Below are 16,227 nucleotides of genomic sequence, written 5' to 3'. Positions count from 1 at the left end.
GGTTTGGACCCGAATAAATATGGCCTGAAAATATTTAAATTTCATCGAATTTAGGGCCGGATTTGGATAAGGATAAACCCAGTATTACCTGGCCCATAAACACTCCTAACACATAGAATAAAATTGTGAAACTATAAGCTTTTATACATTGGTGGAAGCAAGTTGTCAAAGAATAAAATGAGAGTAAATGGTCAAATTAGTCTCTAAAAAATTATTCATTTTTTAAATTAATTTTAGAAAGATTTTTTTAATCAAATTTGTCCTTAAACAATTTTAAATTAGTCATTTTAGTCCTTATGTTACTTCCATTGCTAACGACGTCAAAATTAGTAGATGTAACACGTTAAGTGACAATATAACATATACCTAGTAATCTTAATTGACAGCTAATATGATAAGTTTACGAAATTAGATCAAATCAATCCCAATTTGAGGCATTCCAATGCCTCAAGTTCTCCCCTCAATCAAGTTTTGATTTGATTTAATTTCATAAATTTATCATACTAATAATCAATTAAGACTCCCATATGTGTGTTATAGTATCACTTAACGTGCAACATTAATAAATTTTGGCGTCGTCAACAAAGAAAATGACAAAAAAACTAATACGATTAATTTAAAATCTTTGAAGGACAAATTTAATTAAAAAAATCTTTTGGGAACTAATTTGAAAAATGAGTGATCTTTCAGATAGAAATTTGATCATTTACCCAATAAAATGAAGGTAATGCTACGGTGCTGAAGACATTATTTTTAAGTAGGTGATGAAATTAGGTGGAAGACCGTAAAATTAAACTAGGTGTTATTGTTGTTGTTCAATACGTTGATAATATCTGACACAAAGCGGGAGTGTGAATAAAAGGCTGGAAGTGAGTGAGCCAAGTTAGACCAAGTTTAAGTTCGGTTTACGAAAATTGAGCTTGGTTCATAACTCAATTCATTAACAATCGAACCTATTTTTTAAACTCAAGGTTGACTCAATTAAAGCTCACGAATTGACTTACCATCACAAGCTGACTCAAATAATAGAACATAATCTGTATTCTATATCAATAACTATAATTTATATATATTGAAAAATATGTAAAAGGATCAATTTTATATATTAATTATCTATCAATTATAAATTTTTTATTTATATTTTATATCAAAATTATATATAAAAATGACTATAATATAAATATTAAATATTTTTATCATATGAAATCTATTTTTTATAGATATAACATTCATTTTTTATTTGATGCATATTTTTATCAGCATTCATAATATTTATAAAATTTATGAGTATAAATAATTGTTTCAAATTAACTATACTTTATTCTTGGATATTAGATTGAGTGATAACAGACGGATGACCTACAATGATAAATTTCCTCTTTATGGTATCTCTAACACATCAGTCACCTCACACAAAATGCCACATAGGTTAATCCCGGTTATTAAACTATTCTAACGAATTATAATACTAAAAAAAAAAAAATAATTATTTTAAAAAATTAATCATTCAAATCTTAATTACCAATAGAATTTATCTAAACATCCTCTCTCCTAATATTTGCTATCTCAGCTTTATCAATCATTCCACCTCTCTATTGTTAGAAGTTCTCTCACCGGCCATCAAACAATCATTTACGTTGTTATTAAAATAATTATTCGACTATCTAGTGAAATGATCATTCAACATTTGTTAATTGTATATATTTAAACGGAATTAAACAAAATAACCATACAATTAAAAATTAAAATAACCATCTACATACATAGTGAATTGAACATCCAGCATTTAAATTCGCCAGTTGATGTATATACCTTGAAGACGTAAGGAAAGCAAAATCTAAAAAAGTCAAAGTTGGTCGCATAAAACAGGGCATTTTTAAAGTGTGCTACGTTTGCATGTAAAAAAAAGAGCATCATTAACTAAACTAATTGCTTGCACAATTATTGTTGTGCTATCCTACGTTGATCTTGGACCTATATCTATGAAGGGGGAGGCGACGTCGTTGAAGGTGGCGGTGGCCATGGCGGTCTTGGACTACGCGACGGACGCAACGTGTGTGAAAGGAGTGTCTCCATTTACGATTTTGCGAGGCGTGATGAACGTATGGAAACAACACAGTTGTGTATCTCCTATACGTTGCAAATGACAACATTGAGAGGGAGAAACCGCCGACGCGAGAGAGGGGTTGCACGACTGACGCGATGTGGGACTGCGGGGAACGACGCAAATTGCGCAACGATGATGCTGGACGTTCGTGGTGTGCACGTTGGCGTGAGCTATGGGCGACGACGGCTGGTGTCTGTGGCGGCGCGACACTGAGGAGAAAGGAAGAGACTCAGCGAGAAGACAATCACATCAGACGAGAGAGAAGGAGGCTGTTTTTGGAGTTTATGTAACTGTTGTAAATTCTTATTTATTTTTAAATTGATAATTATTAAAAATTAATAATTTATTTATCATTTGGTATTAATTTCAATTTTATTTTTATTGTACACATTATACACTAAATTCATTAACTCCCCATACTTTTTCATTTGTGAATCACCTGTGATTCTGAGTAAATTAGGGTTTTATGCAAAAAACTTATATTTACAATCCCGCCCCAAAGTTGTTCTGAATTCCTCTAGGTACCCTCAAGGTCATCAAAAGGATATTGGCGTCCGGGGTGAGTGTCACGTCCTCAACGTTACCTCCGAATCATACCTTGTTCATGACATGCTTCCCCGCTTCTCTCAACTCCTTCTCCGCCCTCACTCTCAATCTCATCTACAAAGAATCATGCCACGTGCCATCACGTGCTCCACCCAATGCCATTATACCTCTTCTTCCTCTTCGCATTATTCCCCTTTCGCTACTCCCTCTAACTCTCGGCGTTCTTCCCTTTCTCTGCCTTCGAAATGCTCTTCGCTGTTTGCTCGTGGGTTCCACGCTCTGTGCGAAAGAAACGAAGCCAAGAAGAAGCGGTTAGGATTGGTTGGCGCGGTTCGCGCGGGGCAGAGGGAGTATCGGAAGCTGAGGAGGCGAGCGCCAAAGGCGAAAGCGAAACCAAAGGAGTTGGAACTCTGCGTTGACATTTGCATCGAAGAAGATTTGCCTGATGATCCTGAAGTCTTGGTACTGAATACTCCAATTTTTATGTTTTTCAGAAAATTTATTTATTTAGGGTGCTAGTGCTTTGGAGTTTGAAAAGGAAATGTAATTTTGTGAATTGAAAAATTACTTTTCTGTTTAAAAAAATGATCTTTTGGCTCGAATTAAACACACTCTTAGTGGCAGTGTCTTGAAGAAAAAAAAAAAATGAGGCAAATGAGTTTAATTTCTTTGCACACTGGTCTCCATTCAAGTGTTGTTAGCATAGATAAGAGTGGTTTAATTTTAAGATAGCTGGCTGTGGAAACTTTGTCTCAGTGACATCATTGATTGGACGACAATGGAAGAGAATTTTAAATTGACATAGCATAGAAATCAAACTCTAAATAAAAACTATTTGCATGTCTCTCATGAATTACAACTTCACTCGCTGAAAGTTACCTACTAATATGACTGGTACACGTAAGTTTTTGGGTTTCTATTTTGATGAGCTAAATTGTTGCACTCTACTTTTGCAATCCCAAGAAATAAGGAGATTGTATGATGTTGAGCAGAGAGTATTGACATGAAAAAATATAAAAACAAGATAAGAAAAAAAAATTAATAATGTGATGCCTTGAAGTAGGTTAGTTATTTCTGTGGTTGATTGAAATCCTGTGCAAATGTTTTATCTGAGTGCAGAGCATTGCGGAACTGCTTCGTCTGAATGCTCCAATGGCAATGAAGCTTGCATTTGATGGTTTGAAAGATTCACGGTATAAAACTAGAGATGCTGCTATAGATGATGTTGGCGGGTTTGAAAGCGTAGAATTATCATTGCTTCTTTGCAATGATGAGTTTATTCGAAAACTTAATAAGGAATGGAGAGATGAGGATCATGCTACTGATGTTCTATCAATGTCGCAACATATTCCTGGTCTTAAGCTGCCAATTGTAAGAACTGCATTCTCTAGCTGATTACAAATAGTGACAGTGTTGATGCCGATTAATAAAAGTTGTACAACTGACCCGGAATGCTAAGTGCTTGATAATTGTGATATTTGCAGCTAATGTTGGGTGATATTGTAATTTCTGTTGAGACAGCTGCAAGACAAGCAGAGGAAAGAGGGCACACTCTTGTTGATGAGATCCGTATCCTCATGGTTGGCTTGGTTTGATGATATTACTTGGTTTCATGAAAAATATCTCATTTAATTTTCTTCCATTTGTGTTTCTGCCATGTTTTTTCATTTGATTCATACCCTCCCTGGTCTTAAATTCAAGCAAGAAAAAATCATGACCAAGTTCCCAGTGTTCTTCAACAACTGGGTTCTACTATTTTAGCTGTACACCGAGAAGGAAATCGGTATAAATAAAAAGCATGGGAAAAAAAAAAACATTTGAGATTCGGTTAGAATTTAAAAGATGGCAACAGTCAAAAGTAAGATGCAAAAACTGAGAATTTGTGGTTTTCAGTATTTTCCGAAATGGCAGCTCAGTTTCATATCAAATCAAAATGGAAAAGACAAACATGATGTCTACATTTTTATTTTTTAGTGAAATTGAAAGGGAAAAAAAGGAAATTAAATAAGCTGGTATGATGTGTATAAGCTGATCAGTGACTTGAGAATAGTGATTAAATAACTTTTCAGGTTCATGGCTTGTTACATCTTTTGGGATTTGATCATGAATTAAGTGAAGAGGCTGAAGTAGAAATGGAGAAAGAGGAGGAGCTTCTTTTAAAGAGTCTTGGATGGAAAGGAAAAGGGCTAATAAAGAGCACACATGAAGCTGAAATAAATTCAACTTCTCACCATCACAGTTCTGATGGTAATTGTACTATCTTAATAGTACTTTCAGCATTTCTCAACTTCTATTTATTTATTTGTTTTATATGCTTCCCTCTAATCCAAAAAAGTGTCATTTGCATATATAAAAGTATGTGGGGAAATAATCTTACAGATCAACTGTCAAAAGACAGGAAGAAAGATGGCAGTCTTAGATTTTACAAACCAAAGTTCAGCTATATCTTCTGCGATATGGATGGTAAGATCATAAGCAAACATACTTATTTCATATTTCTCATCATTTTTCTTGGCTTTAATATATTCCTATTTCACATTAAGGAACACTGCTTAACAGCAAAAGTCAAATCAGTCCTGCAACTGCCCAGGCCTTGAGAGAGGCCACTTCAAGGGGTGTGAAAATTGTGATAGCTACTGGAAAAGTAAGATGAAATTGATCAATGGTTTCTTAGGGTATTGGGTTAGAATGATTTACTTTCTAATATAGACGTTATGGAGATGGTTTAATAATCTTCTCATCATTATTTCGGGACATTTGGTAAATAGGCTCGTCCAGCTGTGATAGATGTTTTTAAGATGGTGGATTTAGCTGGAAAAGATGGGATTGTTTCAGAATTTTCTCCTGGGGTTTTCTTACAGGTTACTTCTATATCCCCTTTTGATAATTATATTGCTTGGTTTGGGAAGGAAGTCCATATGTGTGGTTGAAAGCATGATTCAGTATTTTGAACTCGTGTGTGTAAGAATTTTGTATACAGGAGTAGGGCATGTAAAAGCTGTCATAAAATAATCCGACAAAGTTTACTGCATATTATTACTGTATCTAGTTACCTATTTATGTTTTTTGGTGGAAACTGTATATAGTTATGATAATTCAATCTTACTTGATATTCAAGGATGGATAAGAGAGAAATCATCACTCCATTGCAGTCAATTTCTATGGACAGCCCTATTCCATAGAGGTAACTTTTGGGCTTAGTTTAGTTTCGTTTTAAGTCTCACTCAACTCCGAGATAGTATAAAAGACTATGCTACACATTATATTTGGCCACCATTAAATGTCTACTTTTACAAATTTCAGAGTTCATTGTTAGGCATGAGAACAGTAGAGACACAGATGTTCTGATTGGCTAGAGTGATGGCTGCCTTTATAAGTACTTAGAAAACCCCTTTTTAATGGACTGGATTTTGTGGTTGAGTTAGACTCCACTCATTTTTTTTATTTTATTTTTCTGTTTTCTTTACCCTCTTTGTTAGCCTTGTATGACATAGTATTCTTATTCCCTTTTTTGTTCCCCGATAAAAGAGATATTATATCAACAAGGAGGATATTACAGCAAGCATGGTGGACCAAAGATTCTTGATACAAAAGATTAGGATTAGAAAAATAAAAACCATCCAAAGAGAAATACTTTTCAATCTCAACATCTTTGATAGATATACACCTCAGAAAACGCACCTTTCACCAAGTAGACACAATGCACCTAACCCTACTCAGGGCTTCTCTCCCAAATGTTAGTTATTAGAGGTGCAAGAATTATGGTCTCCTAAATGTTATTCAATTTTAGGTGTAGTCATAGAGATAAACTAGTGAGTTTTATAAATAAATTATTTATAAAGAATTTGATATATAACATGAGAAAGAATCTATTTTGGCCCCTTCAATTCCATTCCATCCATATTTTCTGAAAAAAGAAAAAAGATCTGAATGTGGGAATCTGTCCACTTTCCTTCCCCTTTCATTCTATTTCCTCTGTTTTCATCGACCCAGTGGTGAACATGTTAACAAAGCCCATATGGTCATGATAATGCACTGCATCTGGTGGAGAAAAAGTTTCAGCCACCGAATGTGTATCATTGATTCTTTTTTTCTTCTTCTATTATAGGTGTTACAAGCATGACAGGAACTACAAGGTTATGTAGTTAACTATATAATATGCAAATCAATTATTTGATTAATTTAACCTCATATTTAGTTGAATAACTGACAAACAGTATGAAATGTTTGAATTTTAGTTTGTATGTGGTTTTCATTCTTCCATAGTTTCTTCATTTTAGATTGTAGTTTGTCTTGAATTGTGGGCATATTTTGTTCCTTAAAATTCCTTGCACCAATGATTCCAGGGGTTGCTTGTTTATGGTAGACAAGGGAAGGAAATATTTAGGAGCAACTTAGATCTGAGCGTTTGTCGAGAGGTAATTTATCTTCCACTTGAATGTGTATTTTTGTTACCCGCATCAAGCATGTTACATATGTATGTTATTCTAGGACCCTGAAGATACTTAAGATTTTTTATAGTTGATGGCTTCAAGTTTCAAATCTAAAATTAGCTAAAATATTTATTTGCGTTGCTGGAAAATTCTTGGTGTTGTATGCATGAAATAATTGGCCCCTTTATCTTGCAGGCATGTCTTTACTCATTGGAGAATAAGATTCCACTTATTGCATTCTGTGAAGGCCGCTGCCTCACCCTTTTTCATGACCCACTTGTTGATTCACTGCATACAACATACCATGAACCAAAGGTACCTCATTTTCAGAATCCTGTATGATCCCTTTCATTAAATGTTCCCATCACTTTGTGTCTTAGGCAAAAAATCTTTGCAGGCTGAGATCATGCCTTCCATCGAACATCTTCTGGCTTCCGCTGACATACAGGTATCCACTAGGATACATCCCTACTCCCTTGTTTCAGTGTCTGATCACCATGTGCATGGATTCTGAATAGAAAAGTTTGTAATTCATTAATACACCTGCAGACACACACAAGCACACATGCATTGAAGCGTGCAGACGCATTTGTACGTTGCTAAAGCTTATTTTTGTTTCTTCAGAAAATGATTTTCTTGGACACTGCGAAGAGTGTGGCTAGTACTATACGGCCATACTGGTCAGAGGCAACAAAAGATCGTGCAACTGTTGTTCAAGCTGTGCCAGATATGCTGGAGATTGTTCCATTAGGAACATCCAAAGGGAATGGGGTGAAAATTTTGCTAGATCATCTTGGGGTGACTCCTAAGGAGGTACCACAAATATCTATATGTCAAAAGCATTCTTGTCATTGTTTAGGAGAGACAAAGACATATGATATTAGTGATACTATCAGAAGTCCAGAACTAATATAGTATAGGCAGCTGAATGACAATGCTTACAGTTTTGCTAATCAAACTTATTTCTGCACACTGCACATGCTGCTGCATATAACTGTCGTTCTTTATTTTTATTAGTTTATTGTGCTTTGGAGAGAAGATGGTCATAACATCGTTATGGACATAAAGTATCATGTATGGAGCCCCCTAAACTATGAAGTTATTAACTTTTCTGTTTGGTAAACATGGCAATCAATGTAGTCAAACTCGACTTTCCCTTAAAGTCGAACAATTTTGGCGAACTTGAATCATGCTCATGGAGTCAATAGTTCTCTAGAAGATTACTCATAAAATTGTCGTAAAAATTTATGAGTTTAATAACTTTTGGGGCAAAATAGTACAACTGCTGATTTGAGGTGTCAATACTATTATATTTCTAAATTCTAAGAGATTACAATGTGGCAATATTGACCTTCATCTTAGCTTTTCTGAACTCCAAATTATACAAATGTAGATAATGGCTATTGGTGATGGAGAAAATGATGTCGAGATGCTCGAGTTAGCTTCCGTAGGCATTGCACTCAGCAATGGAGCAGAGAAGACGAAAGCTGTGGCCAACATAATTGGTTGCAGCAATGATGAAGATGGGGTAGCAGACGCTATCTACCGGTATGCATTCTGAGATGCTGGAAACTGTATTAGGCATTTTATACCAATACTAGAATAGAAGAGTCTACAACATAGTCACCAATTAAAAGGAAAAGGTTAGAGATGAAGAAATTGTACCATTTTATTTGTATTAATCATTGGAAGAATTTTTAATTTTTTATAACTATTCATTCCTTTGAGTATAACAAAGGTTTTATGCCTCAAGAGGCATGTCATGTCAATTGTGCTTTCTCTTTCACAATATCTATTAAAGAAAGGAATCACATGCTGTAATTGTAGCAGATTGATGAGTTTTGTTTAGGGCTATATAAATAATTTAGGTGGATTGTTGAAATTTGTAGTGAAAGGCCCTAAGGGCAATATAGACTATTGTCAAATTTTATGAATGTACCCATTATCAAAAGTTTAGCCACAATCAATGTATCTATTTAATTTATCTTTTCTAAGTTTATCGTAATTGTAATTGCGATTGTTCATTGATACTGAAATCCCTGTTAATTTAAGGTTTTTGGTAACAAGTATTATTAGGATATCGGTTAAGATTACCACTAATAGAAATTTTAAATTTTTTCTCCTAAGAAAGCATTGCATTGAAAAGCTCAACTACACTAGAATCAATGAATTAATTCTTTAACTCACATGCACTCACTACACTAGAATTAGGGAATATATAGAGATACAAACATGCATCGCTAACAAAGTTTCTTTAGATACTCAAGGCGATACGATAGTTTCCTGGTAAATTATACACCATAATGATTGTGGGAATAATGAAGAGGCATTATTTCATATATAAGTAAGAAATTGATTTATACAACAGAGGAAATAAGAATTTTTCTTTATTAAAACACAATACAACATTTTTCCGACTAGAAACCAAAGCTACCACCAAAGTGAGTCACCAACTCTACGTTCTTAAAAATTGTATGCTTCTGAAGCCAAACAAAGGGAGATGCAATTCCGCTATACTACTCTATTCAGTCTATTGCACAATACATTAAACTTTATTTGAGAAATATAACTTCCAACACATTAGAAGCAGAGCGGTAGATTCGAAACTTTGCAGTAGGGCGCTCATCCTTTATCGCAAGTAGCATTGTCATTGTCTGGTGTTTCTTAACGAATCTTCAAGCTGAGCATTTCTTCTCGCGCATTCCAAGATAGTTTTATCGGCGGTGATGAAGTATGCAGCAATGGAGGCTGTTCGCCAACCACACCAGAGACAAATGTCAAACTTCAAATTTATTCAATCACAGAATCAAACTAAATAAAAAAAAAGTGACTAAACCATCAAAAGTACCCATGAAAGATTGATTCGCTTACAAGAGTAACCATAGAAGATCATAACCCATGGCATACCCAAATAAATTTAATCCCCTGTACAAAACTAACCAAACATGATATAACCTTCACAAAGTACTTTACGTGGGCAGTTTTCTTTCACATTGGCATGTATTGGTAAGCTGACGTGTATTTAGTACCAATTGGGAACAATATGAACCCTAATTCTTCGCTCTTCGTTGGAGCCCAATGTTCACAAAGTGAAACCCTTCCCAATACAACCATCCATCATTCCCAGCGACTCAACACTAATATAGTTGGAAGAATTTTGGAAGAATCTTAGCAATGTCAAGGAGAAAAATAACCACAAGCAAAAGTTGCAGCTTTTCAGGAGCTTCAACTTCGAAGATGAAGGGGAGAAAATTCTGGATGAAAGATGTTACTGTGGCGAATATGCTGTGTTGGAATCTTCGACAGTTGCCAACTCTAAAAGATGGTTCATTCACTGCCCTTTTGAAAGATATGGAACGTTAGTTATGAGTTTGACAGTTAGACAAGCGTAAGGTTAAGCTAGAGAAGAAGATCAAAAGCTCCTCTATTAGTGCATGGTTGAGTTTCACGCTCAATAGTGGGGGGTGACACTTCCTATTCTTTGTTTAATTGGAATTTGAAGGAGTAAGGAATTTCCTTTAATTAAGTAAATAAATACAATTTCCATGAAAAAAATAAAATATTCCACCTAAGAAAATCCTCTTGCAACATTGGAATGGGCATGGATACGTAAAACATGTTAACAAACTCTTCTAATGTTTGGTCCTCAACAATTGTGGACATCTGGGTTGTTATGATCTTCTATGGTTACTCTTATCAGCAAATTAATTTTTCATGGGTATTTTTGGTGGGTTAGTCAAATATGTAGAAGATCTGCTCTCTACCTTCTACTTTTAATTTTGAAAACAGCAGTGGTATCTGAATTTTAAAAGTGCGTATGGTTCACGGAATGTTTTTATGTTATAGATAACACATTGACTGAGTGATGTAATAAGGCTAAAGTTTCTTTCTAAACAATGAGCATTGTATAATAACCCTGGCAATGGATTAGTAAAAGAGAATAACAAGGTCGTGTATTGATGAAAAACATAACCAAGGCAAAGAGAATCAGCCTGTGAAGTTAAACCCTCTAAAACTCTCGCATTTTTTTAAATTCCTCTCTCTCTCTCTCTCTCACACACACACACATGGGGTTAACATTATTAGGGGATTGACAAAAAATGAGATATGACATTCTTAACATCAATATCAATATCTAGGATCCTAACGCATTGATACAGAACCTTGTCATGTTTACAAAAGCAAAAATTTCTGGAGTTAACAAGAACTATGGAGAAACTAATGGAAAACCTTAGGACAATATAATCCAGAAATATAGAAATAGACAAATCACAAATCCAAACAAAACAGATCAAGGGAGGAAGAAATTACAAATCTGCAGTTTTGAGCATGTCATGTTACTTATAAGGATACTCAGTACTCAGTACTCAATAGTCCAACGTTCTGTATATTTCTTTCAATATTTTGGGCAACAACGACCAAAATACAAAAAGAGGTAGAACAGATAAGGAATGCTAGAAAGCCAAGACAAAAGAAAAGTCCAACCTCCCAATTGAAAATAGAGGATCCTTCCAACTACAATGCTAACAATTTAGCAGACCATTGAATTCCGAAAGGGAAAAGCTAACAATCATCTTCGAAAGGAACATCCAAATCAATTGGATTTGGAGACTATTGAAGAAATTAACAAGACAACATAGCATAGGCACCTAGGTGACCAAAATTTGACTATCAACATTCAACCCCTTGACAGACTACTTTCAGCCAATTAATGTTAAGGTTAAATTTTCACAAAGAATATCAAAATATATAAGTTAACGACAAAATAATCAGTTACACATAACCATGCAGGAAGAATGAAAAGCTTTTCCGTTAGTACAAAACATAATAGAATGTCTCCCTTAATATTCCACAACGGAAGTTCCTACATAAGCTTTAACTTTAAATGAAACTTGAGAGTTGAGAACCTACCAGCAGATATGATAAGTGCCTGCGCAACATAATTGAGGTTTGCCTTTGCCCATGGAACCATACGAACTGCAGCCAGCTGCAATTTGCAAAATGCAACATTAAATCAAAAGAAACTTTAGTAGGTTAACCAATCATTCGTAAATTAGTGGAATAAACCCCCTATCATTGAGTGGCTGATATCACGATTCATGCCGAGGCATATGTACTCAATAAGGGTAGGAAAACCAATAAAGACCTTTAAGTCATGGTGTCATGGAACACATTAACAAATGCCAACTAGTGGGGTATTAAATGGTGTAGAGAGCACTACATAGACATTAGAACATGTTTCTTTTCCACAAATTCATGACAACAATCAAACATAAATGCCTACAAACTAGAGAAATACAAGGCTTTTATCAAAAGAAAAAGTATTGTTTTAACTGAAAAGTTTTCTTTATTATTAAAAAGAAAGATGTAGGATAATAACTTTGTCAGCAAGTTCTGAACAAAATGAAAATTACATACTGTAGGCACGGCACTGGCAACACATGCAATGGAAGCTGCTTTGAATCCAGCAATTACACCATCTGCAGATCAGAAAATTGTTAACTGCTATCAAATTCCGATGGCCCCTACCAACATTTAGAAAGATATCATAAAAATGTTACTATGTTGATAAAAGCCCCAAAGACAACGAAATGCTGCGTAGATTTCTTTTGTCGTATGGCAAAGCAAACATCAATTACCTCACCTCCGATCAAGTTTAACAGTTATTTACTAATTTTTTTTCAATCAAAAGAAAGTTTGCAACTTGTCCATAACAATTTTACCAAGCAAAATGCAGCCTGCATTTTAACTGTTATTGCATTGTGCATCAATTATAGCAATCCCCTACTCCGCTATGTTTGGAAATTTTTTAGCAAAGAACTAAGTAGACTATACAATAACAACAAAGCATTTTTTCCAGAAAAGAAATGAGGGGACAAAAGTTCTTACCCATAATAAAATAAAATAATTAAACAAATTTCAAAATCACCAGTGACAACCAACAAGGGTGTTGGCATAGTGGTAGAGACACATCTGGATTCAACACAAATACAATTCATCACATAATCAACAAAGATGCCATAAATTTGATCTGAGTACTCAATAGCAATTTTTTGCCCCCCTCGAGATCTTCAAAAACTAAAGTAACTACTTTACATGATTTTCAAGCATCCAGTTTACTAATTAAAGAAAAGAAAAGAGAAATCATACCATGGGTGCATTTCTTAGTCCTAACAATCTTCCTTTCTTCGGCGGGAGAAGCAATAAGGAAGGATTCTCTGCGGGACACCCACATGTCTCTCAGTTCCGACGGAATTCCCATTGTTATTATTTGAATTTTGAAGCAAAAAGGAAGGATTCCTTCGATTCTTTGAATGTAAGAAGCCTTATTATTTTATAGGTGGTGGCTCGCCACTCGCCGCCAACGATGGACAAAGCAAAATTGAATTACAGCTTTACAACTTAGGCTGGCAAAGCGTTATTATTATTTTGAAGTTTTCCATTCCATTATTATTTTCTTGAATGGAATCTAATAATTCTTAATTTTAATTTTAACTCAGGTGAAGGCTCATGTGCATTGAGAGTTAAAAATTATTAGATTATTATTTAGTTAAATTTTTTAAATTATTTAATTAGTTTTAAATATTAATTTTATATAAAGACATATTGCAAGTAAATTTCTTCCTTTAACTATTAAACTTTGTTGCTACTTGCTACATAAAGAAAAAGGAAATTTTCATAAATAAATTTAAAAAAGTATTATTTTTTACAACAAATTAAAATAATATTAAATACTAAAATCAAATAAATGGACAATTTTAAAGAATGAATTTTTTAGCTTAATTTATATTTTGATCTCATATTTAGTTTTATAACTCTACTATACATACAATTTTTTTTGTCAATCAAGTCCAACTAAATTAATCCAAACTCAATAAAAACCAACTTTAGATTAGAGTGCGTATAAATACGCACTCTCGTTAATCAATATATGGCGCGAACTTAAAATGAAAAACGCTTCTTCTCTCTTGATCAAAATTCAAACGATACTCAAAATTTCTCAAAAATCTCTCAAATTCATTGTGAAAATTCAAGAAAATCTTCAAGCTACGTTCAAAATCTTCACAAGCACAGAAACAGAAAGCGAAAGATTATTCAAGGTACTACTCACTCACCGAAATCAGTTTTTTCACTTCTGTCTTTCTCATTTCGATCGCGAAAACACTAGATAGTCATATTTCTGTTTAATTCGTATATTCATTTTGAGTTCTTGCATTAAAGTACATATTATTGTTTTCATTGTACTGTTCATTTGGTGATAACTGTGTTAGGTCGATGTAAAAATCTTACACAGTATTTCTTGTATAGTTTAACCTATATTTACATATGTTTGAGGAATTTGAATGTGTATTTGTACATGTTTGAGCATTTACATATTTTGAACTGAGTTCGTGTTTAGCAACTAGTAACAACTTTTGGTGTATTTTGTCTGAATTTAGGTATCCTTGGTGTTGTTGTCCTTTTTTCGCTATAACTAGACATCAGAAATTCAAAATATTGTTCATGTGCTTCTAATGTTATTTTGTACATATTTGAGTGATTTGCATGTGTTTTTGTCTATTTTTCAGGAATTTTGTTCATGAATTTGTTGTAACTAGTCATAGAATTTTGTTGTAGCTTCTAGTATCATTTTATGCATGTTTGATTGAGTTGCATATCTTTTTGAACTCACATTGTTTGATATAATAAAAAAATAATAGCCGTGTATTTGATTTGTCTTTTGGTGTATTTCATGTGAATTGATGTGCACTTAGTACTCACATTATTTGATGTAATAAAAAAATAATAGCGGTGTATTTAGTTTCTCTTTCGGTGTATTTCATGTGAATTGATGTGCACTTAGTACTCACATTATTTGATGTAATAAAAAAATAATAGCGGTGTATTTAGTTTCTCTTTCGCTGTATTTCATGTGAATTGAGGTGCACTTTGTCTTCCTTTTGTTGTAACTAACCCATAGAATTTTGTTATAATGCTTCTGGTATCATTTTATACATGTTTGATTGAGTTGCATGTCTTTTTAAACTCACATTATGTGATGTAAGTAAGAAATAGCGATATATTTGGTTTGTCTTTAGGTGTATTTTGTCTAAATTGAGGTGTATTTGGTGTTGTTGTTATTTATTAATCTTATTTTTTATTCCTTACAGAAAAAAACAATAAAAAAAATTACTGGGAGGAGCACCGCAAAAAAGGAAGCACCAAAATACCAAAATATAATGTAAGCATATATAGTTTATTTATATGATTCTCATTTATTTACAGAAAACTCATGATTTGAGATGCTCACAAGATCCATTCATGATATATTCCACAACATGAGCAATGAGAAGAAAGCAATTATTGAAGAATTGGAATTTGGTGCTATGACGCATATCCCTGCCATGAATGTGTCGTATAAGCTCTTAAAACTCTTGAAAGAATTGGCATATTCATTTGATCTGTACAATAACAGACTACACACACGATATAGTGTAATCGACATCACCTAAGAAAATATACAAGATGCTCTTGACTTGAATGTATCTGGTAAAAATCCATTTTGTAATCTATTTTGTAAATCAAATTTCGATGTTTTTTCAAATTATTTCTGTATCGTTGAAATATTTTTGCTGCTTTTATTAGAAACTTCCAAGGCTTGGATTTGTCGCAATTGACAAACTCTATGATAGAGATGAGTGTTGATAGAGAAAAAAATTAGTTGAAATTCAAGAAGACATTCATCCTCTACCTTCAGAAGTGCTTCTTGTTGCCGACAACGATAAACAAATTTTTTTTGATTCACATGTCGGCCATTCTTCATGTGGATATAATACGAGAGTGGAATTGGGGTGGTTCATGTGCTCAACTTCCTCATCAAGAGTATCTGATAGCACACATTGAAAAAGAAATATGCAGTTGATAGCTGCCCCTTTGCTCTTATGATTATATGTTTTCATGAATTCACACACAAAAATAAGTCGGTGGATACACTTTCTGGACCACCATGGGTGCAACATTGGATTAGGGAGATATTGATTGAAAGAATAGAAGCTAAGATAAAGGATGAAATGATAACTCAACAGAATTTTTTCTTTAATTTCGGTGTATTTATTCTAAATATATTATGCAAACTAATATTTTTCTGTTTTGGGGCATCAT

General features: G+C 33.8%; 2 protein-coding genes across 2 annotated transcripts; one reads left to right on the top strand and one right to left on the bottom strand.

The window, feature by feature from the left end:
- The first annotated feature begins 2,202 nt into the window (after positions 1-2,202).
- LOC107495129 (endoribonuclease YBEY, chloroplastic) lies at positions 2,203-9,042 on the top strand. The gene is made up of 13 exons (XM_052263124.1): positions 2,203-2,393; positions 2,629-3,115; positions 3,773-4,024; positions 4,138-4,233; positions 4,723-4,900; positions 5,033-5,116; positions 5,197-5,297; positions 5,422-5,514; positions 7,000-7,071; positions 7,282-7,401; positions 7,484-7,534; positions 7,711-7,899; positions 8,480-9,042. Exons 1-13 carry the CDS (start codon positions 2,203-2,205, stop codon positions 8,645-8,647), a joined length of 2,082 nt encoding a protein of 693 aa, XP_052119084.1. The 3' UTR covers positions 8,648-9,042.
- A 400-nt stretch (positions 9,043-9,442) lies between these two features.
- On the bottom strand, positions 9,443-13,550 carry LOC107495211 (early nodulin-93). Its single transcript, XM_016116324.3, has 4 exons — positions 13,237-13,550; positions 12,505-12,566; positions 11,998-12,073; positions 9,443-9,834 (listed from the first exon to the last, which is right to left on the bottom strand). Exons 1-4 carry the CDS (start codon positions 13,346-13,348, stop codon positions 9,734-9,736), a joined length of 351 nt encoding a protein of 116 aa, XP_015971810.1. The 5' UTR covers positions 13,349-13,550; the 3' UTR covers positions 9,443-9,733.
- Positions 13,551-16,227: the final 2,677 nt, after the last annotated feature.

This window comes from Arachis duranensis, chromosome 6 (genome assembly GCF_000817695.3).
Source record: "Arachis duranensis cultivar V14167 chromosome 6, aradu.V14167.gnm2.J7QH, whole genome shotgun sequence".
Taxonomy (NCBI): domain Eukaryota; kingdom Viridiplantae; phylum Streptophyta; class Magnoliopsida; order Fabales; family Fabaceae; genus Arachis; species Arachis duranensis.
Note: the sequence above shows the minus strand (reverse complement) of the source record. Positions and strands in the feature narration are given on the sequence as shown.